Raw genomic sequence first — 26157 nt, 5'->3', positions numbered from 1 at the left:
CAATGGTTCTGGATAATTTTTGTCCAGTCTCCAATCTTCCCTTTTGGGGAAAAGTTGTCAAGAAGGTGATCAGGTTGCTGCTTCAGAAAACCCTAGAAGAAGCAGATTACCCAGACCTATTTCAGTCAGGTTTCAGGCTAGAGCATAGTATAGAGACAGCACTGATTGCACTTGTTGATGACTTCAGGCAGATCTGGGATAGAGGTGGTACACTGTCCTAGTTCTCCTTGATCTTTCAGCAGCTCAATCATGGTATCTTTCTGAGCTAACTATGGTGATTGGCAGTGGGAGCATGGTGTTGTGGTGGTTCTCCTTTCTCTTCTGTGGCCAGTTCCAGTGGGTGTTGGCAGGGGAGGAGGTCAAGTTCAAAGCCTCTGGTTTGTGGGATGCCTGAGGGCTCAACACTCTCACCCCACCTGTTTAACATCTACATGAAATCATTGAGCAAGGTCATCCATCAATATAGGATCAGGATCATCATGAGGATGATCATAATCCATGGTCAGCCAAGTGATGTTGCCAAGATCTTGCCACAGTGTCTGGAAGCCGTAGGTATCCAGATGGGGAGAAAAGGCTAAAGCTCAACCTTGACAAGATTGAGTGACTGTGGGCTTATGGTTTATGGTTCTTCTAGTGCTGGAGATTTTTCATCAGTTTAGAAGTTCAAACAGCTCTGATCCTGCCATCCTTTAACTAACCGTGAAGTTCTGGCTTTCCCCCCAAACTCAAGATAGGTTGAGGTGCATCCACCTGTATTGTATTATGCTGGGATGTTTATGGTATATGTCTGTTCCCTCTTACATTAATTTTTCATTTTGGTTATGTTTTTAATTTGTATGCAGCCCAGAGTGATTACTGGGTTGGCCAGCCTTATAAACAAACACTGTAAAAATGCATGCACATTTGAAAAGCATATACCATAAAAGCAAGTTAAGAGGCTATAATGTTGCTCCAAAGAAATGAGACAAAGAGGGCAGGACTGCATCATGTAGAGTTAAGATTTTCCATCCTCTCCAGCCCTGGAAGCTGGGGGGTGGGGGTGGGCACAGGGATTTTTAAAAAAAATATGGTACTATCAAAATGACAGACTGCACTGTCAATTTTGCCCAACTAAACCATTGCTATTTGGTAGCTCTACCAAAGAGAGCCAGCTTGGTGCAGTGGTTAAGGCACAGGCTAGAAACCAGGAGACTTTTAGTCCTGCCTTGGACATGAAGCCAACTGGGTGACCTTGGGCCAGTCACTCTCTCTCAGCCCTAGGAAGGAGGCAATGGAAAGGCACTTCCAAAAATGTGGCCAAGAAAACTGCAGGGACTAGTCCAAGCAGTCATCGAGAGTCAACAATGCCTTGAAGGCCCACACCCACACATATACACAGAGGCTCTACCAGAGAGGACTCAGAGAAGGCTGCAAAAAAGGAACTTGAGAAGTTGCACACTTCTGCCTTTCTAAGGTCACTGAGGTTTCTTCACGAATAACTGTCCTTTTCAAGTTAAACTGTTTTGAAAACATTTTCTAGTTACAAGCTTATTTGCAATAATTAAGCTCAGCAAAAGGATACTTCCAACATCATAAATTACTTTGATGATGCATTCCAGCTTTTAATAAAAAGATAAAGCAGTAAATTTCTGTCTCCCTCTCTCTCTCATACACATATACTCTTAAGACCAAGAATGCAGTTATGAGGATGCAGTCAAGTTTTCTGGGGACTACAACCCTGAACCTCATATTTAAGACTCTTCAGTCCAAACATGTACGAAAACACTACTCCCTGTTATTACTTCTGAACTGGCTGGTTTTGCAACGCTGTTCTGTCACGTCTCAGCTCAGTTCCTGTTGTTTAACCTGTGGAGTAGCGGTTAAGGTGCAGAACTAAGGCCAAGGAGGCCCAGGTTCAAATCTACCCATGATCCCTGGGTGACTTTGGGCCAAACACTCTCAGCCCAGCCAACTTCAAGGTGTATCACTGAAGGGGAAAACTGAAGGCAGGAGTGCTATGTACATTGCCTTAAGATCCCAAAGACAGAATAAAAAATCTAACAAATCAATATATATACATAGCTTGTGGATTTTTTTGTTTGAATTGAGAAAAAGTCGACCAAAAGTAGGTCTCAAGGCACTTGTATTAAATTACATTTTGCAGGATCCTCTCTCGCATTTATCCAATTTCTGCTGGTGCAACAACTTAGAATGGAAGTTACAGAGGATCCACAAGAAAGCTGTAGCAGTGGAAGACACTGACCGGACTTGCACATGATGCTAAGGCAATAGGCTTAAAGAATAAGAAAGAAGATTTTGGATGGACATTAGGAAGAATTTCCTGACAGAGCAGTTTGACAATGGAAAGGGTGCTCAGCAGATGGTGGACACTGCTTTGCTGGAGCTGTTTAAACAGAGGCTGGATGGCCATTTCTTGGGGATACTGTAGTAATGCATTCCTGCAGGGTTGGACTAAATGATCTCCAAGGTGCCTTTTAACCAATTCTATGATTCTACAGTTTAACCATAATTTATTGAATAAACCAAAATGGATGGTTTTGATATCTAAGATATCAAATATGATTCACAAATCACAATAGCTGAGTCTGCACAGCATGCTAAGCCCCCAAAGCAGAACACACTGAGTCACACAATAAATTATGAACATACTGTTATGGTTATATTGCTTTTTACATATTCTTTGGTATCAATCTTGCAACAACTGACAAGACCAGGTCTTCTTTTCACTTTATATACTATGTAAACCCTATGTCTTGAAATAAAAATGCTTGAAGGGTCAGTCAACAGGAATCAAACAATTAGCTACAAAATAATACTGTATTTGTAAGAGACCTTACGTGACTTATTCACGATCCTCGAATGGGAAAGCACTTCTTAATCTGCATATAGCTGATTTCAGACTGACTAGTACAGGGCACATTTCAAGTCCCCCAAAGAAATCAGAAGGACAATATGGGAGAGGCCTCTGCATAATCATATTTCAAAATAATTCAGCCTCTGGTCCCTTGTTACTCTTTGCAGTTATAAAAGAGTGCTCAGAACCTTCCATGGAGGAAAGCTCTACAAACCAATCATGTACTCAACTGATAATGCTGAAATCTTTATTACTGTCAACAAAGAATCCCCAATCTCCTTCAATGAGACTAATATTGAAAAGGACTTATTCTTCGGAATGCTCAGCACTCTTTGCTTTCCCCTAAATAAGCTGTAGTTTCTTCCCACTCATCATGATAGGAATCAGTATGCCAAATACAGGAATCTAGATCAACCCAACACTAAAGTAAGTTTTATGTTATGGTCAATAAATTACCATGCCCCTAGATTTCTTTTACCCAAACAGGGCTCTCCAATTCAACTGTAGCCTTACACAGAAATATTTGTTAGCATGAATTACTACTAGGGTGTGCAGTGGTTCAGATGCAAAGGCAAGAGATGCTTCAAAGCACATGGGGGTGCTCATATAACACCTATGTGTAAGTCCTCTGAACAGCTGCATTTTTTCCCAGGTTCATGTAGTTGCACTCCACAGCTGAAGCTCAATCCATGGGAGATACGCATTTGGTTTAAGAAGTTGTGGACAGATGCTATAGAAGACCCCCCTTGCACTTCAAAATGCCCTCCTGCCCTTTGTGAAGAACGATGCAGAGCGAACAATGACCATCATTTTCCCATTTTAATCAGCTTTCAAGAATAGGAGGCAGAGAGATCTGTGTTCACTCAAGCCACTGAAGTAGATTTTAGGCTACCATGGTGCCCAAATCTTGCCTGTGTGATTAATGTATGGTTTAGTATGTTGGGCAAACCCAGGAAACAGAGCTAGAGTAAACCTCAGTTCAATTAATGATGTCAGGTAACCTCAGCCACACATCAATAATTTGCACTAACCCAATAACCATACAAATTAGGGAATCAACTAATCAAAACGAACAGTGACATTTCATGTATACGTAGGACTTAATAAGTCCTTCTAGAAGATGACAACGTTTCAACTATATAGTTTGCAACTGATACAACTAACTTTACCATGCCCAATATTTTAGGCCTTACACATTTTTTAATGAGACTCACAGCCCCTTAAAGTAGAAGCAACGTCTCTATTCCCTTCCATGCTAAAATTTAAACAAATAAAGTAGGCAAAGAACAGTACCTTAGTGCAAAACACCTACAAGACTTTGCCTAGATGTGTAGTGTTCTCTTCTACAACCACAAACAGAGAGACTCGAGCGTAGCTAGAAGAATAGAAACGCAGACAAGGATTACGTCTGACACGAGTTTGGAGGCTCCCCTGCTTCCCTTCCGCGACCTGAATTCCCAAGGCACGTTTGAATCAGCTGAGCCCTTTGAACCCTCCGCGTTGTGCAAAGCCAGACAGGGAGGTGACTTGATGATTCACAGCGTGGCAGTAAAGTGGTTTCACCGAGGAAGCCGCGGCCAAGAGCGGGTCGCAAAAGCCACGGGCTGGCCTAGAGCTCCGAGCAGGCCGGGTCGCCCTCAAAGCCTCGGACAGGCCCAACGCCGGGGAACAAAAGCGGGGCAGGCGGTGCTCCCTAGGATCGACCGGCCCCTCTTGCAACGGCTCCCCGGCAAAGCCAAGGGAAAGGGGGCGCCCCGCCCCAATTCTCCCCCTCGATGTCCCGCGTCGGCTTGCTCGGGATTAACGCCCCGGCGGACCCCTCACCTGCTCCGAGGAGCGCCGCGCGGGCCCCTCCAGCCGCCGCTGCGGCCGCGCCTCCGCCTCTCCTGGCCCTCTCGCAGCGACCGCGGCTGCTCCACGTTCGGCTTCAACGTGGCAGCGGGAGCACCGCCTCCATCGCGGCGGCTTCCGGGACAAACCGACGCCTGGGCTGGAGCTTCCTCCGCCACGCAAGCGTCGAGCCGGCGCCTTTCTCGCCTCTCGGGCTACCCAGTTGAGCCTGGCAGTAAGGGCGAAGTTCCTCTGCCCGCGTGCAAAGCGCCTTCCCCTTCACACGGAGCCCCGGCTAGGTGGCCTTCGCAAAAGAGGCCGCAGGGATCAGGACAAAAGGCCTACGCCAGGCTCCTGCCGCCCAGCCCTGTGGCAGGGACGGTTGGCATCGAGTCGCCAGCCTGGCCATCGGACATGATCTGGGCGAATGCTTCACGATTAATCCTGGTTTGAGGAAACCCGTTGGGTAGGTTCACGCATCACGTACAAACGATAGTAATCTAGTTTAGGCGATGCTAAGCCAGAACTAAATCGCATGATTCCCACATCGTGCACAAACATGTTCCTTTTTGGCTCGAGCAGAGTATAAACTAGGGTGTATGACTAGCCCTATTCTCTGCTTAAGCTATTTCACAGGATACCTAAGAAAGCAAATTTAACTAATTGGGGTTTTTTGTTTACCAGAGATGAAAGAACAAGCAAGTTAAATCTTTTCATCTGTTATAAGTCAGATATTCCTTACACCACAGAAATAAATGAAATAGTGGTGCCATTGATAGCTATCTGCACATAGCCATAAAATATGACAATTCTCATGTTCATCCTTAATTTTAAAGCCTAAAAAGGGTATCTTAAGACAAGTATTTTCCATTTACATGTAATAAGGGAACCTATGCTAAAACCTTCATACAAAAAATATTTTTTTTTATCCCACTTTTATTTTTATAAATAACCCAAGGTGGGGAACATACCTTATACTCCTTCCTCCTATTTTCCCCACAACCACCATCCTGTGAGGTGGGTTGGGCTGAGAGACTGGCCCAAACTTGAAACGTTTTTCAATTTTAAAGCACATAGCCTTACTTCCACATGTGTGATTTGTAACTCTTATAATTCCCAGCTAAAATGCAAAAATTGGGAAATTTGGGTGCTTCAATGTGAAAACATCTGGTGGGTGCCAGTTTAAAAAAGGCAGCCTTGAGTTCCATGACAACTTGGTGACATAGCCATGAGAGATCAGGTGAAAAACTTTTCAAGGCACTACAACTGATTGATTTTGTGTCCTCAAGTGGTTTTTGACTCCTAGAGACCACATAGGTAAGATTAAGCACTGCAATACGTGTTAAGCAATTACCAGTTTATATGAGGAGCCATAATTTTATCCTGTAACTCCAATGTTTGCTCAAGACTATTTCACCAGAGTAAAAAGCAGACACGTTTTATTTAAAGCTGTAATATTGCACAGAAATGACATCTTCACGTATCTTGAAGTAGACTTCTCAGCCCATCTCAGTGCTTACAATACTTATGAAATCAGCATCCCCTTTAATAACCTAGTATAGAAATGAAAACACTTAAGGCAAGGTTAAGGTAATTCTTTATTATAAACACAAATCAGGAAAATACATTGCCTTCTATTACAAGGGGGTAAAATTAAGAACAGTTTTAAAACAGATGGAAAATGAAATGTTGGTGAAAAGTCCACAACGTGAATGTTCAAACTTTTAAAAACATACCCAAGGAACAAAAAGGTTTTATCTGTTATCAATTTTTGAAAAGCATAAGACTTCATTTCATACTGTTTCTTCTATAAATTATTTTTTAATGTCAACACACAGGTGGTGCTTTTTAAGTGCGATATGCTTTAGTTTTTGGTGGTAAGGAACAGCAGAGTACAGTTTAGAGAATTAACTACTGCCTATGTGGGATCTGTCTAAAGGCTATAAAGAGATTGCCATAAAATTCAGAACAATAGCAGTATGTGCAAATACGATACAAATAGTTTTCTATGGGTGATACACCATATACAACATCCTAATAATTAAGCCGATTTACACAAAACATTTTGTATCTGCGTGAACAACCTGACAATATGCATTCAGAAGGACAAGTTTATAAGTTCTCACAGTGCTGCTTTATTTAGCTGCCAAAACCACACAATTGCCAGCAATTCACTGGCCTAGTTTGCAGCTAACAAACTACAGCCATAACATAGTTCGATTTTGGTGACTAGTATATGAATCCATCTTTATAGACCAGCATTAAAATGTACGGTTTGTTCAACATAGTGGCCTAGCTTAGCAATGAATCAAGTCATTATACCCCCATGTGGACCACTTATTTTATTCTTTCCTACTTTTACAAACTATTTTAAAGGTTACCTGGTTATCCTCTAAGAGAAATTTCTTGTTTCCTGAAAGCAGGGAAAAGAGTATTGTGAATACATATTAAAGTATAAATTGTATTTTCATCTATAGCTTGAACTATACTTTGTTCAAAACTGATATGAAACAGAACCTGGTGTCCTCATTTACATGGATACTAATCACAGCAAATCATGATGTGAACAGCAAAAAAGTTTTAATCATTGAACACCACAGAAAAACTGACCAAAAAAGGAAGATAACAGCCTAAACATTAGCATTACAGATTATGCATTAAACCTGGCATTTAAAAAGTAAATTATGTTTTAAGGACTATTTTATTGCCATAGTATCTGCCCAGCTAATCCAATCTGGCAGAGTTGGTATGTTCCAGGTTCCTTTGATTAAACAATGCCATCTGTCAGGACGCCGGAAACACACCTTCTCTGTAGTGCCTGCCTTCTGGATTGAGATTCTTCCCAAGATTTGAACAACCCCCACCCTATTGGTGTTTTGAAGGGCCCTGAAGTTGTGGCTGTTCGCCTTGGACTTTGGTAAGGATGATTTACACCTCTTTACTTCTTTTTCTTTGTCCCCATCCAGGTTTGTTTCTCTGCCATCTTTGTTTCTTTTGTTCTGTTGTTTTTTAAAATGTTTTTAACAATTTGTAAACCACCAGAATCACTGGGAGCCAGGCAGCATATACAGTAAATCTAATTAATCGTCGTCATCATATGGCAGAGTTCTGAATCATTTATAAACAGTGTCAACTCCATAGAAATAATAATGGGATATATGCACTCTTAGTTATATTAAAGGGCAGATTCATTGTAATCAAATTCTTTATCAGTGTTTTGATTATCTTATCCAATTATGAAAAAATCTGATACAACACACAACCTAATGCATGAACAGGAATCCTCAGGGAAAAAAGCAGGAGTCTTACCTCAAATTTGAGACTCCATGTTCCAAACATCGCATATATGTAACAACTCCTAAGAAAACAAAACAAAATTAACAATCCCTTTTTTCCATCTAACAGTAAAATGTTACAGTACATCCCTAAAGCACAAACAACTAGTGGGTTGTTCGAGATGCTGGGCTAGAAACCAGGAGGCTGTGAGTTCTACTGCCACCTTAGATAAGAAAGCCGGCCGGGTGACCTTGGGCCAGTCCCTCTCTCGCAGCCCAACACACCTCACAGGGTTGCTGTTGTGGGGAAAATGGGAGGAGGAAGGAGTATTTGGTATGTTTGCTGCCTTGAGTTATTTATAAAAATAATGAAGGCGGGATAAAAATTAAATAAAAATAAAAAATCAAATGTTAATCACATCATGCATTAAATATTTTAATTCCCACGTTCTACCACAAAACCCAAGGGGCCACTAAATCCTTGGCTCAGACGATTCCTCGATACCCGCCGAAACCCAACTCAATGCCAGGCTTTGCCCCAAACCGCTCACAACCTAGAGTTCCCAGAACGTCAGTGATTCGTGTTGCCCCACAGCACGTGGCGTAAGCCAGAACGGCATCCGAATTAAAAAGCGAACAGTAGCGAAGCAAACACGATCGTCCATCAGCTGTCCCTGCCCACGTGCCCTCCATCCGCGCAGACTACAACTCCCATCGTCCCCTCGCACAAGCGTGATGACCGCACCTTTTGCCAGAACTGAAGGAATGGATTCTCCTCGTGGGAACGAGCGAGGCGGTTACTCTCAAACATCCCCTCCCCCAATAGCAACGAACTCACTGTATGTAATTCAGAGGAAAAGGTAAAATATCTAAGACGCCCCCTCGCTTTTCTAAGTGACTACTAGTTCTCTAACTAACCTCCCACCGCGGGGAGAAAAGCGAGGGGGCGTCCTCCTGGAGTCCCGCTGCTCCACAGGACCGACCCAGGGACCCTTCACTCCCGAACGCGCCGCACGCACGCCCGGCCGCCGTCGGACGAGCCGCACGAAAGGAAGTCACGCGCCAGAATCCGTGAGTAACCCACCTCCCCTTCGAGCTAGCCGCGCTCCCATTCGTCTAACTAAACGCTGGCTTTGATTGGCAACTGCCTTTCTTCCGCTTCCGGTGTGCGGGCGAGGGGCGGTCAGGTCCGTAATCATAGAGAGATGTCCGCAGTTCTCCTCAGCGCGTCACCTTCCCTGCTTTCGTTTGGCAGGGAGGTGACGGGGTTGGTTTTACGGGGGTTTTGCTATAGGGAAGACAAGGGAAGCCACGGCGCCCTGGTCCTGCGGAAGGTTTCCGCTTCCCTGCAGGAGAGAGGACCTCGGTTCGAATTTGGTGTCCCAACGGAAGGAAGCCAATGGACAGGCAGAATCCGTGACGGTGGCGGCCTCAATTGACCCGTGAAGGAAAGGCGCATCCCACGTTTAAAGCAGAGATTTCTTCCAGCCGCCCTCGGCACGTCCCTTTAATTTTCTCGACAAGGATGCCGAAGCCACTGCCATCTTCTGGGATGGCGGTTTGACTTCCCAAGCTAAGCAGCGATTCTGGAATTTCCTGGTGGTCTCCCATCCAAGCCCTAACTAGGCCTGGGCCCGCTCAGCTTTTCCACACCAACCAAGCTCTGCGAGAGGCGGCCGTGGGCTGTGACGGACAACGTGGCGTGCCGCCCTTGTCACGTGCGGTCCCAAGCTCAGCTGGGTGCTTCTTGCTGTAGACCCGTTTTTCAGCCTCGGCGACTTGTAAGATGTGTGACTGCAACTCCCTTGCTGGCTGGGGAATTCTGGGAGTTGAAGTCCAGACATCTTAGAGTCGCCGAGGTTGAAAAACACTACTGTAGACATTGTAGGGGGACAGCCTTGTTAGTTTACGGTGGCAAAAAATCAGGAAGAGTCTAAAAGCGCCTTTAGAAGCTCAGTGTCTCTTATTCTATCCCTGTGGGGAAAATGGTTGCAATTCTCGCGAGAGCGGATGGGGGGCCTCTTTCAGTCTACCGAACAGTAGTCCGGAAGGGCAGGTGAGTGACGGCTGGGAGATGTTCGAAAGTTCAGGACCGGGGACAGCGGGATGAGCGGAGAGAGGAGCGTTCTGGCAATCATGGGGAAGAGGCCGGGTCCCATCTCACTTTAAACCAGATTTGGCGAAGGATTAATTAAAGAAAAACACCACTTTACAAACCACAACGCCTGGGTTTATATAGCACTGAACTCTGTCTAGCCTTCTCATGTAAACTGAATAAACAAACATAATCTTCAACAAATTCAATGAATTTATACCCTTCTTTATTAGGCCAAGGAAACCCAGTTTTCAAAAATCATGCTTCTTCAGTTGTAGTAGACCTAATATACAAAATGAATGCAGAATCTGTAATGTAGCATTCTGTTTGTAAAAAAGAAAAAGAGGGAGAGGGAGGGGAAGAGCACTGAATGGCACTCAAAAGTCAGTTCAGGACTGCAGGATTGTGATGAAGATTCAGATACTTGAATTGCTCATACTGCAGTTTCTGAGCAGCATGTCTTATGCTCAGATATAAGGTGTTGCCCTGGCACTAAATTCTGAAGTTACAATAAATGTGCAAATAAATGGGCCAGATTGTATAATAGAAGCTAATTGCTTCGGGAGTTTTTCTCATGACTTGAATGACATGTTCTTGATGATTTCTATTCATAATTCAGACTTTATAACAAACATAATGAAATACTAGACAAATATCCTATACCTATCCCTTATGGATTGATTAAACAAAGAGTACTGTAACCTTTATTAGCAAAGAGGACTGCAAAAGTATTCTGAGGAGAAATTGGTTTACCCCATAAGGAGGAAAGCTTCACTATGTCAAATTAATAGAAATTAAGATCACTTGCACTGAAATTTCCAGAAATTGTGGAAGAGGTAGATGCAGATGTCCTAATTAAATCTAGATCAGCCTTTCTCAACCTTTTGACTCTGGAGGAACTCTTGAAATGTTTTTCAGGCCTCAGGGAAACCCTGGACATTCAGGGTCAAATATAGACAAGTTACAAAATTATCATATTCATTTCATGTGTAGACCTGTATATATGCATTAACAGTGTTCGTAAACTAAAAATAATGAAACATACTTCTTTAACGTGAAGTTGCCCGAATTTGAAATAATTTTTAAAATAAATCGTGATCTCCCAGGGACCCCCTACTGACCACTCACGGAACCTTGGTTGAGAAACCCTGATCTTGATGCAGAACTGAATCACCTTGTAACACTAGGGAATCTGTTAACATAAGCTTGGGATGCCCACTATACCATTTTAAAGCTTCATGGTAGTGTTCACATTTCAGTGATTACAAGTGCATCTTAAATAAAACATAAAAGCAAGATCTATGTTCAGTGCTGATTATAAATCAGCTATTACCACTTTTCCTGGAGGTGACATTTTTCCCAGGCTTGTTCTCAGTTAAGCCTATTGACAAATGTTTGTGGATGACAAAACCATAGGTATTTAAACTATAGTTATACTCCAAGAATTTTCCATTTTTTCCCCTTTAATAAAGCTTTATTAAGTTTTTTAACAAATACATAAAACTACAAGAAATGAAATAAAGTATACTACAAGAGAAAAAAGGAACTAAACAGCGTGAAAATATAAAAAAAGACTACTAGATAATACATACATACTACCTTCTGGCTTTCTACAACAAAGATATAAATATTAGTCTCTTACTCTAGTTCAAACTGGAATGAACATTACTTCTATAAAACATTTCCATTCTCAATATAACATTTCCTCTAAAACACTATTTTTCCCTTGAAATGGAGATACACACACACACACACACACACACACATTTTTATAACATAAAAAATCCCCCCCTTAATAGACAGATAAATATTATCCTTCCTCGTTACAATTTTACTCCTAACCAAAGCATTTATATAGTTAAACCTTATATCTCCACCGTTACATATTTAAACAATAACCTTATTAATACCCTTTTACCCAAGGTAAATTCATCATCCCAAAAGCAAAAACATCTGTCTAAACCTTTAAAAGACAATCCTAATAAACACAATTAAACAGTTAACCCACTTCAAAGTAAACTAAGGGATTTATATATCTCACTGTTACACACAAGGCTTTCTCCTTGCAATCCTCAACTTGCCTTGTAAAGTCCAACTCGTCTTCAAGGTCCTTTTGTCCCTTGAGGTTTAAAACTTGTCTTTGATCTCAACATTCCAAGAATGCAGCCATTTCCATTCTTTTTACACCCAAAGCTTTTCTTCCCTCAAAATTAACATTCCAGAGGTGAATCTTCTTCCCTTCACTTTTTGGCTTTGGGACGTTACTCCTAATTTCTTTTCTTTGAGACCAGGATCCAAATAACTTTCTAAGAGATGGTCCAAAGCATAAGTAACCTTGAGGTACAGCTCCTTAAAAATATCTTTAAAATCTTCCATATCCCTCCATGGAACCTTATGGTGCCCTCTAGTGCCTCAGGATATTAGACAAAAGGCTGTCTTTCAGAAAGAAAGTGTTAATCGGCGGGAGTGGAAAAATAAAGGTAAACAAAGCCCTCTCTCAGGGAAAGCAGATAGATCAAAGCTCAGCTCTGCAAATTCAACGAAGAGGGTAATTCTTTCATAATCCTTCAGACTTTGAAAATAGTAACAGTAAACAGGCGAAAGTCTTTAAATCCAACAATACAATTTAAAAAGAAAAATGAGAAAAAAAATATATTTAGGGGAAAAAAGCCAAATTAACAAATTAATAACTTCCAGAAGTAATGAAACCCACTAAGAGATTCTGCATTTCTTTGTTGCAAAAAGCCTCTCCTTAGTAATAATTAAAAAAGAAAAAAATGGTGTTTTAGAAATAGGGTAGGTAGCTTTTCTGTTTAAGGCTTCAACATGGCTTAGGAAATGATGGCAATCCCTGCCTCCCAGCTGCTAGCTTACTAGTCAATTGCAAAATGCTGTTTTGCGATCTTCTGGCTGCTTCCAGCAGTCCGGAGGACAAATGAGGTAATTCCTGGGGTTCTCCTTACTCCAGAGAACACTTCTGGGCTTTAGGAAATCCTGCCTGAGCCCAAAAAAGTCTGTATTGACGGGTCAACCACGGAGCTCGTGGAGACATGTCTCAAGTTGCCAATCCCCCACTGGAAGTCAAGAAATTTCCATTTCAAGGATCTACAATTTGGTATATCTGTGGTGTCTGAACAATGGAACATTACATATTTTGATGAAGTTCTTACTGGAAATCTGTATGAGGAAAACCTCACTGAATACCTTCCAGAAGCTTTACAGAAACTTGACCATGCAGTTATTGGGGTAAAGGAACAAGGCAATTCCTTGTATTATTTCCTTAGGATGCTCAAATTAATTCACTTATATCCATCCCCTCAAAGACAAGGTGAAAGGAATACATTAAATCTTCAGGTTTTCCTTCACCTATTGAATTTCTTTCATTTTTGAAATGCAAAGCTATTGTAGCAGATCCTTTATGGCACTGTTGGACTAAGTGTTAAATGAAGGTGGTCTCAGCACAGTTTAGCTTCTCATTCTCTCTAGAGAAATCAGTGGCTGAAATTAAAGTCCAGGTCTCTCAGTGGGTCCCATCTATTGTGGACATAACAGTATAAGACACCTCTTTCTTTGATACTATTCAGACAGCAAACAGTTTTGGAGATTCGTGCCAACCCACTATACAATTGTGGTTCTATTAATGACATTGTATCAGGATTAATCTCAATGACAGAAATAGACTTTCCTGAAGAGTGTCAATTATAACAACTTCAGGAGGGAATAGTGTAGTAGGAACACCCAAGAGGTGTTTGTAGAGGTTTTTGTCTTCTGAATCTATAATGGAGTCAAATACTTTCCAGTGGCCCCAGTGGAAGCATAATACACCCAAATGAATGAATGGTTATTCTGCGCATGATGAAAATAATCTTGTATAATAAGCATTTTAAAACACTGTTTTTTAAGGTTAGTTCAAACCCTTGTTGAGACAGTGAGACAGATGGTCAGGTTAGGCTGTTCTGTTTCATCTCTCATAAGTAGGACTTGAAGCTGAATATTTACAGAGGGGGACTACATTCTTTCCCACTAGGCTTTCTTTGAATGTCTTAACTTGCAATATAATAATCTAGACCTTTATAATTAAGTGTGCTTTAACTAACCAGCACTGGCCTGCTGTGGCTTTGTTAACTATTCAACAATTATAGAAAAGGACAGCCAGGAAAGGCCTTGTTTCTGCAATATTTTAAAGAAAAGCAGTGTCTTAATAGATGGAATTTAGAGGATAAAAAAAGTTGGTAAAAGTGAAGACTAGAGATCAACATCAGAGTCAATAATAGATAACAAATTATATAAGGATAACATTAAAGCAAAAATAAGAATTTTAATTTTGAAAAAAAGTAGCTTCAGATGACACATTTTAAAGATTGGTGACAACTGAACGATCAAGTTGTGGCTGTTACGCTAATGAAAGCTAGTAATTTCTTCATATTACCGACTTTAGCAAAGAAAAACACATTTGTCAGTTTGTACATAATAGTATAAACATTTTATTTTTTTCTTTGATTTATCTGACATTCGTTTTTACAATATAGAAAAGTGTATTCTTTTAATAGGTCTAGTAAATATAAATTTAAATCTATTTTTGGATGTAAACCATAACTAGAAAATTTTCCCGAATACCCTCCCCCGTCTCAAAATCTGCTGATAAGGGATGTAATATAAAAGCACTCTGGCTGGGCAGCTCCTAATCATTGTTGTAGGGGTTTGACAGAAACACTGCAGAATCTCAGCTGACAGAGAGGATCACACTGCAGGCATCACTTGATAAGCTGCTCTCAAGATCTTGATGTATTTTACTAACTTGTCAGCACTTTCGTGCAAACAATCAAGTTGAAAAACGCAACGGGGAAAAGAGCCAAGCTATGTAGAAGAGACAGCTTGTTTTATGAGACAAAAAACTAATTTTCTTTGATTGCACCTTCTTCAAATCTTTTACACACAATTCCATCATACATAATCTACAACCAGAATCCAAACTTCTGCACACTTATAAATACACATCACAAAAAGGTGCAAGTTAAAATAAGACACAGAATATGTACAAAATAAAACAAATGTAATTCTAGACAAAAAATGCATGTTTGAAAAATAACTTGATCAAGTTTTACTTTACCCACTTACACTAGTTTACATTTATACAAATCTTGTTGAATGGACATTTATGAAATTAGTAAAAAGGCAAGTCTTCATCTACTCAGAAAGTTAACATAGACTCCCACCCACCAAAAAATAATTCTATTTGTAAAACAATTATATGGAAATAAAGAGCTTCCCTTTCAGGGCTGTGTGTACATATAAGCAAGTCTGCTATATACATACATATCGCAATAGAATAGAATGCGTGTTTGTGTGTGTATCTGTATCTTTACACACCCACAGTAATATGGAGAAAACATCCATTTTGAAAAAAAAATTGCAGCACTATAATTACAGAGCAGGTTACATTATCTAGCAGGTGCTTGCTAATTCAAACATGGAACTTATATATTCATAAACTCATTTAACAATTTCTGCACTAAAAAGCATGCAGTTGTGTTTTGCACTTTAATAGTATTTATTACAAAGATTCTCTCCCCTAAGCAGTTCCATCCAAATGTTATTCCACCCTTTTTTCCCTTTCCCAAGGAAATCTCGTAAGTTTTTGCCCTAAGACAAAAGTTCCAAGACTGTACTTCTAAAATATACTTTTAAAATATAGACTAAGCCGATCCAATAATGAAAAGAATACATACAGTTTGAAATTGGTTTGAACACTGCTAAAAGAATGTCTCAGCTGAATACTTACTGGGACTAATGTTTGCTCTTTGCTGAAGGAAAAAAAGACTCACCACCTCAATATCCTCCCCTCCCTCTTCAGTTGAAATACAGATTTTCATGTGATGGATCTACCTTGCTGCACAGGCAGATGCGGCTCTCTGAACAGAGACTTCCACTTCAACCATAGCCCAACAGACTGAAGTAGGTGCATGAAAGGTCACGGACTTAAGTGAGCACAAAGTGCACCATTATTGCATGGTGGCCACAGTGTTCATCCTACTGAAACCTGTAAATGACAATCATACAGTTAAAAAAAAAGGTCACCTCAGTCTTCAAAAGACGCACCCTCCACACTGCACCACGCACAATTTAAAACAAAACTCACGCAGCTCTTATAGAGGCAGCAGATGAGCTATGTCTAAGTAATTCACTGACAATGGATGAGGAACGTAAGATGTTAGGAAACGTACTGACTTCTTCCCTTCCCATTTAAGAACCTCTTTTCTAAAGCCATTTCACCATGTATCATCTGGAGTGGAGGCAAAAAGTTATTTGAGAAACTTAAGAGACCCAAAAGAATTGCTAGGATTTGTCTTGGAATCCCAGATAGTACAATAAGAACATCGGCCATTTTACATGGCGTAAGGTAGCCTCCAGTTTTGGCACTCTGAGACATATGGGTTTCTGGAATTCTCAGGGATGGGGAATTTTGTGAGTTGAAGTCCACACACTGGAAAGAAACCCAAGTTTGGAGAAAGCTGAACTAAGGATTATCCTGTGACCCACTGAGCATTAAAGGGGAAGTATTGCCAAGTGCTCCTTATATTATAAATATCCCCAGTATTGCTTACACCAACATATATGGGCATGATCGTGGATTTATTTCCACATATTCCTGCCTTGAGTATGAGTAAAGCTTAGACACTACAAATATAAATTAAGATTAAATGAATTAAGGTTTTTTTTATTAGTTTACTGGAGCAATTCAAGGAGAAACTGGGAAACTCAGCAGTTGACTGGATAACAATAGCTAGATTCTAGACAAACAAGACAGATTTGTCCTCATTTTGTCACAGGGCATATAGCAGATATGTTAAAAATCTAATTACACTGACATTTGTCGAATAAAATATTGATCACCTTGAAAGTCAAAGACATGAAAATGTCTTATTAAAATTTGGAATATATATTACAGTGATATATTTTTAAAAACATACCAAAATGATTAATCTAAGATATCAATTATGACCTTGATTTTTGTATATCAATGTTATATATCTGCAGCTATCACTGCTATGGTGTTAATATTTTAGGATCAATAGACAAGGTATTGTCACTGAAATCAGACTGTGGTCAACAAGACAACTGCCAAATTTGCATTTCTTTCTCAGTTGTTTTTCAGCAAGTATTTCTTTTTAATGATTTCTAGTCAGCATAAACTTATCCACAGATGTACCACTGCCTATACTGATGCAAGTAAAATCTGTGTTGTGATGCTGATTGAATGGACTGGAAAATCTATCCACTATACTGATACTGTTCTTGTAAGAACACCCAGGCATTTCAGTTAGATTTACACAAGAGTTGTTCCTGATAGACTGGCTAGGTTCCTTCTCTTCCTCCTAAATACAAAAGTCAACAGCATCAACTGCAGATAATAATTTAAAGAATTGCTTCAAGAGCACCCTTTTAAAGACAACAAAGGGAAGGAAACCATCTAAACTTCGCACTGTCCCACGTGGTTTAGAGGTTGAGAATAAAATACATCTTGTATTTGTGAAGTAAAAGAAAGTTAAGCTAAAAGGGTAAGCATCCTTACAAAGTTTCTATATTAACATACACCAATGGAAACTTCACAGCACCAGTTAACGAACGAAGAATCCTGCTGTGAACCAGAAAGTGTCCATGTGCCTTTTAGTGTCCCAGTTAGAGTAAAGCCCATTTTCAAGAATCAGCAGTTCATGGCACAAGGATCACTTTTGGACTTTCCTGCTGAGTTGATGATTCTCATTAGACAGTGTCCGAATTCCTCTAGAATCATCCGTTCTGCTACTGCTTTTGATTTTCCTGCTTTCTCGGCCTGTTCAGCCTGTGCAAGTAAACAGTCACATGTCGCATCAGCAACGTCCTTTGTTACAAACGTAAAAGGCAGCCTGGAAAGAGAAAAACCATGAGCTGCTTCCATGCAATACAGTTGTAACAACCATACTTTTGGTTAAAGAATACACCGAGCTATCCACAAACAGTAAAGGGAAGATTTAAAGATCTTAGCAGTGCCAATGCATTTGAATTATACATGTAGTCCTCAGCTTATGACCACAATTGGGACTGGAACTTCCGTTGTTAAACAAAGTGGTCATTAAGTGAGTCACACCAGATTTTACGAGCTTTTTTGCCACAGTTGTTAAGCAAATCACTGCAGTCTTTAAGCGAATCTGGCTTCCCTCATTGACTTTGCTTGTCAGAAGCCAGCTGGAAAGGTTGCAAATGGCAATCAGGTAACCCCAGGATGCTGCAACCGTCGCAAATACATGCCAGTTGCTAAGCGCCTGAATTTTATCACATGACCGCAGGAACACTGTGAGTCATCAATGCAAGGACCGGTTGGAAGTCACTTTTTTCAGTGCCATCATAACTTCAAATAGTCGCTAAACAAATGGTTGTAAGTTGAGGACTACCTGTATTTCACTTCCTTTTTTCTTTCCTCTTAAGATTATGCATCCAGCCTTATATAGATATTAATTAATTGGTTCAACAGCTCTTTCTTCAGGTTTAAAGGTACTGGACCTTTAAACCTACAGTTGGGAAAACCATATATCAGCACCCATTAATCTATGGTACCATATTTCACTCTCATGATCAGTAACAGAAGCAATGAAAGAAAATAAGAGTTTAGCAGCTAGCGAAGGGAGGGGAGGGGAGAAAAGAAAAAGCTTAGGCACGAGGGGGGGATGCCCTCCCCTCAAAATCTAATCTGCATGCAAAAAATGGTACCAAGTCAACAAACCAGAAGTGAACACACCTTCCCCCTCCACTTGTCAGCACCGGGGCCGGCCTGGTTAGGAGATCTGAAATCTGGGAAGATAGCTTTGTCTTTGCGGCTGTTTGCTGCTGGACTCGCACTTCAGCAGCATCAGCCAGGTGCATCAGCGTTTTCCTTTCGGGGCTTTCTTCAAAATTCTTGCAGCCAATACATTTGCAGATTGAAGAACACATGATCTTTGCCTGCAACAGTGAGAAGTCAAAAGTCAGCCAAATACACTTTCACTATGTTTTGCAGATCTGCATGGAACATATAGTATAATGCAGTGTTTCTCAACCTTAGCAACTCTAAGGTATGTGGACTTCAACTCCCAGAATTCCCCAGCCAGTTCAAATGTATTGCCTTTGAAGATTCACCTGTCAGTGTAACCTCAGACAGCTAATTCCTGGCAAATCCATGATAACCCAGTATTGTGACAATGGTCTTTCTTTCAACCCAACTCTGCACATTAAGATTTTCCTGTGTTAGAGATTGCTTATGCAAGCATAAGGGAGAATTTCAGACCTACAGAAGTTCAACGACTCTTCTCCTCTGCACAGATCTATCTGGCATCTCCATCACAACCTCCCTAACTGAAGACAATTTCTCCATTTAGATATTATTTTAGTCTGCTATTGCTCATATTTAGTTTTGCTGGTTATGATTTTATTACAAAACAGTTTTAAACTGTGCATAAAGGTGACTGAGGCTATAAACATGCTTTAAAATAAAAATATCTGATGTCCAGCTCAAAATAATAGAGATTTTCATTTTCTGTCCCATTCCTGATACAGAAACACGTTTACCCTTAGGAAGCTTCTGAAACTGTATGACCTTGATATAAGAAACCTTCACAGAATGGCTTTCTTGATTGCTCTTGAACCTTTTTTATAATCAAAGATATGGCTAAGATTTTTTTTAAAAACATCATAGCATAAGCGCTTTGAGAAATAGTATAGAAAGTTAATACTAACAGACAAACCCAAAAAATTGTTACTAAACTGGTAAGGACAGGAGGAAATAAAATTGAATTACATCAATTAAAGATATTGTATTGTTTCTGAAAAGCTTACTACTCTGAAATATTATCCCATCTACCATAGGAAGATTTTTCCACCTATTGCTCGACTAGAATATAAGATCACTTTTAAAAGGGGGTATAGTTTTTACCTTCTGCTCCTCTCTCAAAGACCTACAGTTATGAAGCTTCTATTGTAGAAATGATATTCATTGAAGTAATTTGACAAAACAATTATCAGAATAGAAACAGGAAAACCTGAAAAACAGTCACTATCACATACACAGAAAGGATTATTAAATAGGGAGAGTATGGTGGAAGGCCTTTGTAGAAGTGAGACAGTGGAATTGTCTCCCTTAAGAAGATCAATCAGTGTTAGGGATTTTTTAGAAGCACTGAAAGTATTTTTATTTAACTAGGTTTTCGGTGACTGAACACCTACTTAACTCTGGATTTTTAATAGGTGTAAGGTATCAGTATTCCATGTCAATTTTAAAACTAAAAGATTAGAGTTTTGAAATACTTGATTTCACAAGGCTGAACAAAGAAAGCATCAACAAAAAGCTCCTTTTTACCTCATAGCATTCGCAATAATTTTTGAGGCACCCAGACCTTTTGCAGTTACAACCTTTGCTGTGTCGCCTGTCCGACTCGCCTTCCTTTCCCTTCCCTATTTTAGGTTTAAAGGCTTCAGGATTTCTGTCCAGGCAGGCCTAACAAAGTAAATATAAAGAGAGAGATCCACCACAAAGAAACAAAATGCTAGAGATTCAGCTTCCTGCCCTTTGCAGAAAAACTGGCAAAAATATCCATCTAATCTAACAAAGGCAACAATTGTGGCTTCCACCCACGGTTCAGGAAGGAAGTCATGGGTACAGCGAACTTGGGAAATCTACTTCACCAAGATTCCCCTGCTTATGGCACTGGATTATTATTTTTTAAACAAATCTTACCTTGATTGCTTTTTGTCTATCATTTTCATGGTCCAGGTTGTTATAGCAATTTGTACAGTTGCAGTTGTTACAGAACTCCCCATTTGCAAAGCAATCACAATATCTGTAAACAAAACAAAACAAAACCTCTAATGACACTTGACCATATTGCGCTCAATTCAGAGAAGGGTTTCTGACTTCTTCCCATCCTCACTCTCTTCTGCATCCAACCAAACAGAATCCCTTAAGTATTGGGAAAAGCTTCTGAATGGAAGGGGATGGTGGCAGCCTACTGGACCTTATCTGAAATAACTGCCCAATCATATACAAAGATGAACATGTGGGGAATACTGGTTCCTCTACTCATGAGCATAAGCATGTTAATCTTGGGTTTAACAGGAACTCTCAACCTGTCATGAGCATTAAAAAAGTGTCCAGGCTCTTCAAAGGGACAAATAAATTGAAGACCAGAAACATGGGCTGCCTCTAAAGAAAAGGCTTTTGACATTCACCTCACATGGAGCTGGAATGGCCCCCTCCTCCCGATTCAATTGGCTCCAACCTTGTTAGGCTTTTGTAAGGTATTAAAAACCTGAGTTTTCCACAGGCATTTGGCCTGGAATGTTAGATGTGTCCATCTTGGGAGATGATATAATGTGGTTGGCAGCCAGCTTTTGTCTTTTTTAAAAAATATTCTTTCTGTTAATTACTGTTTTTAACATTTTGTTAGCTACCCAGAATCGCTTTGGCGGGTGGGCAGCCATATAGATTGGTTAGTATCAATATAAAAATAAGGAAATAAGCTAGTACGGACTGTTCCCTAAAGGAAAAGGTAGGTTTCCTTCAGTTTAGCAGCCATGAATTCATGCTGGAGATAGCTTGGGGATATCAGAAAAAGAAATTTTGCTTGTACCTCTACTCTGTGAACCATATTTATTGATGGTTTGCCTGAACATTGCACAAAGATGCCTGCTCCAACTGTGCAAATGGACAGTATCATCTGACACTCAGTACGTTTAGAGGATAATTGTAAAAGTGCAATCCCTGGGAAAATGTGGCTTTTCTTCTAATATACGGAAAAGTGGGCTTTTAAGCATTTGAAGAGGTTAAATATATTACACTCACAGCTTAAGACACAGTGATTTTGTACAGTTGCAAGGCTTTCTTGGACGATTTGCAGATTCAGAGGAGATTATCCTAGAAAACAGATTTCAGTATGATTTTATTTTCCAAAGGAGAATACAACCTTTCTGCTGAATTGTCTGTTCAGTTGAGCAACATAATATTGTTCACAATTTAGCCTACTCAAGTCAGCTCAACATGTTCCACAATCAGAGGACAGAAGTATCACTGACCCGCATTGAGCAAACGGCCTGAACAGACAAACATATCAGAAGAACAATGCAGGTTTGTTATGAGAAACAAATTGTCTAAGACACCCAGTGAAGCAGAGGCTGCTCTGGCTTTATCCCCAGGCTCTTTCCAGTAGGACACATCTTTAGATGAGAATCAGGTGCAATCAGTCGTTCGGCCATTCCAAACAGACACTGTTCTCAGATGATAGCTTCTTACTAAGTCTCAACTTCAGTCACTGCTTTTGGATTGCCTCTATCCCATTAGCAAGTATGTCCACATTAGCAACAATCCAAAATTCATAGGTAAGCTCTTTCGAAAGTCATACACATTTATACACTCTAAAAAGGAACTTGTTCAGGTGGTAACTACAGAGCTTCCCTTTCTCTAAGAAACAGGGAAAGGCAATCCCATATATGCCACTTTCCTCAAACCTGCCACTAAAATTTATAAATTTAAAGATTCTGCATCATAAGGAAAATATGATGTAAAAATAAGCTGTACGGAGTGGCTCTTCTTTTACTGGATTCTTCTGTACAAAGACCAAGCCGAATAGATGGCTGCATATTTGTAAGATCCTCTGTCTGTGTTTTTCTATTTTTAATGGCCTGTTTTCACATTGTTTTCTGCCTTGTGCCTTCAGGATGAAATATACTATCAACCAAATCAGTAACACACAACTTAACCAGGCAGCCAGGCCATATGTAAAGCAAGGAGGGAAAATCTTCAGTATCACTGCTATGGAAAGAAATAATTTCCTGGCCTTTGAGAGAACACTATGATTGCAGAAGCTGTTCTTTAGTAGTTGAACATTAAACAGTTTTCCCAACCCCATCTCCTTTCACGTAGTATACATGTTGCACAATTTATGTAGACAATACCCACCCATTGAACGGAAGTCGGGCTTGGGTCTGGATACTTGATGTCCCACTAAGACTAGTACTGCTTGCTATGGAGACACAAGATGGCTGCTGTAGCTTAAAAAACAGACATAGTTAGTGCATGACATGCTGTCTGTAGATGAGGACTTTCACAAATAGCTACATTAATCACACACCCTTCTTTTTCCATGCCTGGAAGTCAGAAGATGTTGTTCATTGCTATTTTTGGCCAGTATGGCTTTCATTCTTTCTTCATTCTTGAGTGGTATCTTCAAATTCAGTATGCCTATATGGATATTCCAACCTCTTGTATTGTAGTTGCAATCTTTGATTATGACTAGATAAAAGCTTGACTTTAAAGTTAAAAAAAAGCTAGGCAGATTCAACAGATGTCTCTTAAAATAAAAGCCTGCTTGACTAAAAATATGTAAAAAGTCAATTATACTACTACACTGATTTGCAATTTGTGCTGTCAGAGCACTCTTGCTTTAGTAGGTAAAAATTCCACAGGTATGTAGATAAAATGTAGAAAACTAACAGGAATCCTATGCTGAGCATAGGGCATCTTGTTCCCAACACTGTTTTTTACAATAATGTTACAGTTCCTCTGCAGTTCCCCTATTTGCTTTGGATCCCTTACTGCTGTTAGTGGATTTCTATAAAACATTTCTTTACAAGTCTTCTGAAATTCATTTTATGATACCCCCCTCTCCCCAATAAATTTAAGACTAGGTAACATTAGAATAGATAAGCACCTTAAAAACAAAAACAAAATGAAAACTGATCCAAGTGTTCATTCAAAATGTGCAATAATACCTGGAAAAATTAGAGTCAAAGGAAAAAGTGTGTCCAACATAAAGCTTGTGAACCTCATTTTCCCTATTCATATCTTGGCTTTCTACAATAGTATTCTGCTATCATAACTTTTTTTCTGCATGTTTTACACAACCTGGCTGCCCTCCAAATTATGGATTTCAACTCCCAGTATTCTCAGAATGTTAGCTGGGGAATTCTGGGAAGTGATGTCCACACATCTGAAGAATGCACAGGCTGCAGAAGATGATGTTTAAGAACAGTTGTTCTTTCTTTCTTGCCTGCACTGACCTTTTAATTATTGCCAGGTTGAGTTTCTCTAAATGTGATACTGCAAAAATACGTTCTGCTCCATCAAATTACATTATGTTGCATTTCATTTCTTACAGCCCTGCTCTGTAAATTTTTCTGGATTTTAGGGAATAGAGAACATATTCCCTGTCTTATCAGGAGAGCAACTGACCAATTCTAGGCTCCATTAAGCAGGTATGTAACTGCTTCACATACAATTTTTAATCTCAACTTTCAAAATGGAAAAAAAAATCAGAGGTTACTTCTGAGACTTAACCTTACCAATGAGCTTCCTTTGGTAGCAGTTCCTAAACTGTGGTAGAAAACACTAGTGCACTCCAAGATGGACTAGAATGGAACCTGATAATTTAAACCATTGTGAGCATAACTACATTCTATGAAGGAAGTCCCTACATAAGATTAATTTTCTCATCTTCCTAATGTATGGATAGCAAGCATTTCCCAAAAATATTTCAACGTAGTTTGAAATACAAGTGAGAGAATCCCAAAAGTTTTATTGTCAAAAATAGAGGAAACTGTTACACCTGCTTCCATATAACAGAATAAAGTGTGCTTCCAATATTAATCCAAGACACCCTCCCCATTTTTAGTTCTAGCAAGTAAATCCTCCTCACAGACATTTGAAAACAAAAAATCATTTTATCATTTGAGGACCAAAGTGATTTACATTTTCAATAATATACAACAGATGAAAAAATACTTCGGAGTATCTAAAATCACATCCCTTGAACCAGTGTTTCTCAATCTCAGCAACTTTAAGATGTGTTGACTTCAACTCCCAGAATTCCCCAGCCAGCATGTTGAAGAGGTTCAGAATGCTGAGAAACACTGCCTTAAACTACCAAGTAGACATGTTCTCTAGCCTCTCCTCCAACAGTATTAAGTTATAAACACTACATAGCCCTGATTATTTTTGTTGATTTTTTTCCCCGTAAGAACACCATACCTGTGTAACATACTGAGCTGGGAGAAAAGCATATCCCACATTTCCTGTGCCAGGGGCAGGGGTCAGGACAGTGCCAGGGGGAAGGTTGGCGAGGTTGGGTTGGATTTGTGGCAGTGGTGTGGCAGGCATAATAAGTCTTTGTTGTGGCTGGCTTGTGGTAACTATCTGTGAAGTCGTATTCATTGGTTTGGGTGCCACCTGCAAGGAAGGAAATATTCAGGATATCTTTCTTGCATACCAAACTATAATCTTTTGCAGCAAATAACTTCGTAAGGATAGTGAGAGAGTTGAACTAACTGAAAGCTTCTAGGAAAAAACTAGGGATTCATATGAAGTTGGTGCACGTGGAACTCACTTGTTTGACTGTCTGCGTTGCTGGAATAATTGGGACAGACATCCGTACGGGGGTTGCATTCACCACCACTGGCTTTGCTGTTCAAAAGAAATTGCATCAGATACAATATGCAACTTTCTAGACTAAGACATTAAGAAAAGGGTAGGCAGCTTCCTTAGTTAGCCAGTCCTCCCTCATTCTCATCTATTAGAAAGTAAGCTGGTAGATCCATCTTGAGCTATGCCATCTTCAGCAAGAAATGCTACCTAGCAGGTCCCAGTGTTGGAGAAACGCAATTCCTGTCCATATGTAAGTAGCTACAGAAAAATGTCATGAATTGCAAAATGCTTGTTATACAAGCCAGATACAATTTCATTTAGAATCTAATGTCAGGGAAACGAAATAAGTACATGGTGCATATATGCATTTTAAATGGAGCAATATAATTTCCACAGAAACATATGCACTCCATTCATTTTGGTAACTTTAATGCAAAAATAGGTCAAAGCAGCTCTGAGCTGATTTTAGGGTTATGTATTCTAATTCCAATTTTGTTTCCCAAGAATTATTGCTTATGCTAATTACTGCTATGATAATATTAGCAGGCTTGGGGAACCAAAGGTTGCAGGTGGCTTTAAAAAAATAATAGAGAAAATCCTAGTGGGGTGACCTCCCGCCCACCAAATCACAAATTTGCCTTAGAAAGGGAAAAGTACAGCAAGAGAAGGGGGGAAACTC

General features: G+C 40.0%; 2 protein-coding genes and 1 long non-coding RNA gene across 19 annotated transcripts in view; all 3 read right to left on the bottom strand.

Annotated features, from left to right (window-relative positions):
• The window catches only part of SEC31A (SEC31 homolog A, COPII coat complex component), a 48430-nt gene extending 43736 nt beyond the window's left edge, over window positions 1-4694 (bottom strand). For 6 of the 11 annotated variants that reach the window (XM_063309997.1, XM_063310000.1, XM_063310005.1 and 3 more), the window contains exon 1: window positions 4148-4229. The gene's annotated coding sequence lies outside the window, so the exon portion shown is untranslated. Of the gene's footprint in view, window positions 1-4147; window positions 4230-4678 lie in introns of those variants that run through there. The other 5 variants (XM_063309994.1, XM_063309996.1, XM_063310002.1 and 2 more) reach the window with 2 other exon arrangements.
• A 1595-nt stretch (window positions 4695-6289) lies between these two features.
• On the bottom strand, window positions 6290-8988 carry LOC134502203 (uncharacterized). Of its 2 annotated transcripts, none has more exons than XR_010068424.1 (3): window positions 8878-8988; window positions 7994-8042; window positions 6290-7097 (listed from the first exon to the last, which is right to left on the bottom strand). It is a non-coding gene; the product is annotated as an uncharacterized LOC134502203 (long non-coding RNA). The 2 variants fall into 2 exon arrangements; XR_010068425.1 differs by lacking the exon at window positions 8878-8988 and adding an exon at window positions 8705-8871.
• Window positions 8989-14522: 5534 nt separating this feature from the next.
• LIN54 (lin-54 DREAM MuvB core complex component) overlaps window positions 14523-26157 on the bottom strand; it is a 29054-nt gene continuing 17419 nt past the window's right edge. For 5 of the 6 annotated variants that reach the window (XM_063310600.1, XM_063310599.1, XM_063310601.1 and 2 more), the window contains 8 exons: window positions 25441-25517; window positions 25086-25283; window positions 23019-23110; window positions 21906-21977; window positions 20802-20904; window positions 20424-20561; window positions 18831-19033; window positions 14523-17961 (listed from right to left, as the gene is read on the bottom strand). In XM_063310600.1, the coding sequence (XP_063166670.1) occupies window positions 17760-17961; window positions 18831-19033; window positions 20424-20561; window positions 20802-20904; window positions 21906-21977; window positions 23019-23110; window positions 25086-25283; window positions 25441-25517 (1085 nt within the window). In that variant the 3' untranslated portion in view covers window positions 14523-17759. The remainder of the gene's footprint in view (window positions 17962-18830; window positions 19034-20423; window positions 20562-20801; window positions 20905-21905; window positions 21978-23018; window positions 23111-25085; window positions 25284-25440; window positions 25518-26157) is intronic. The other variant, XM_063310602.1, reaches the window with a different exon arrangement.

Source organism: Candoia aspera, chromosome 8, assembly GCF_035149785.1.
Source record: "Candoia aspera isolate rCanAsp1 chromosome 8, rCanAsp1.hap2, whole genome shotgun sequence".
Lineage (NCBI taxonomy): Eukaryota > Metazoa > Chordata > Lepidosauria > Squamata > Boidae > Candoia > Candoia aspera.
This window is presented reverse-complemented; position numbering and strand designations above follow the sequence as displayed.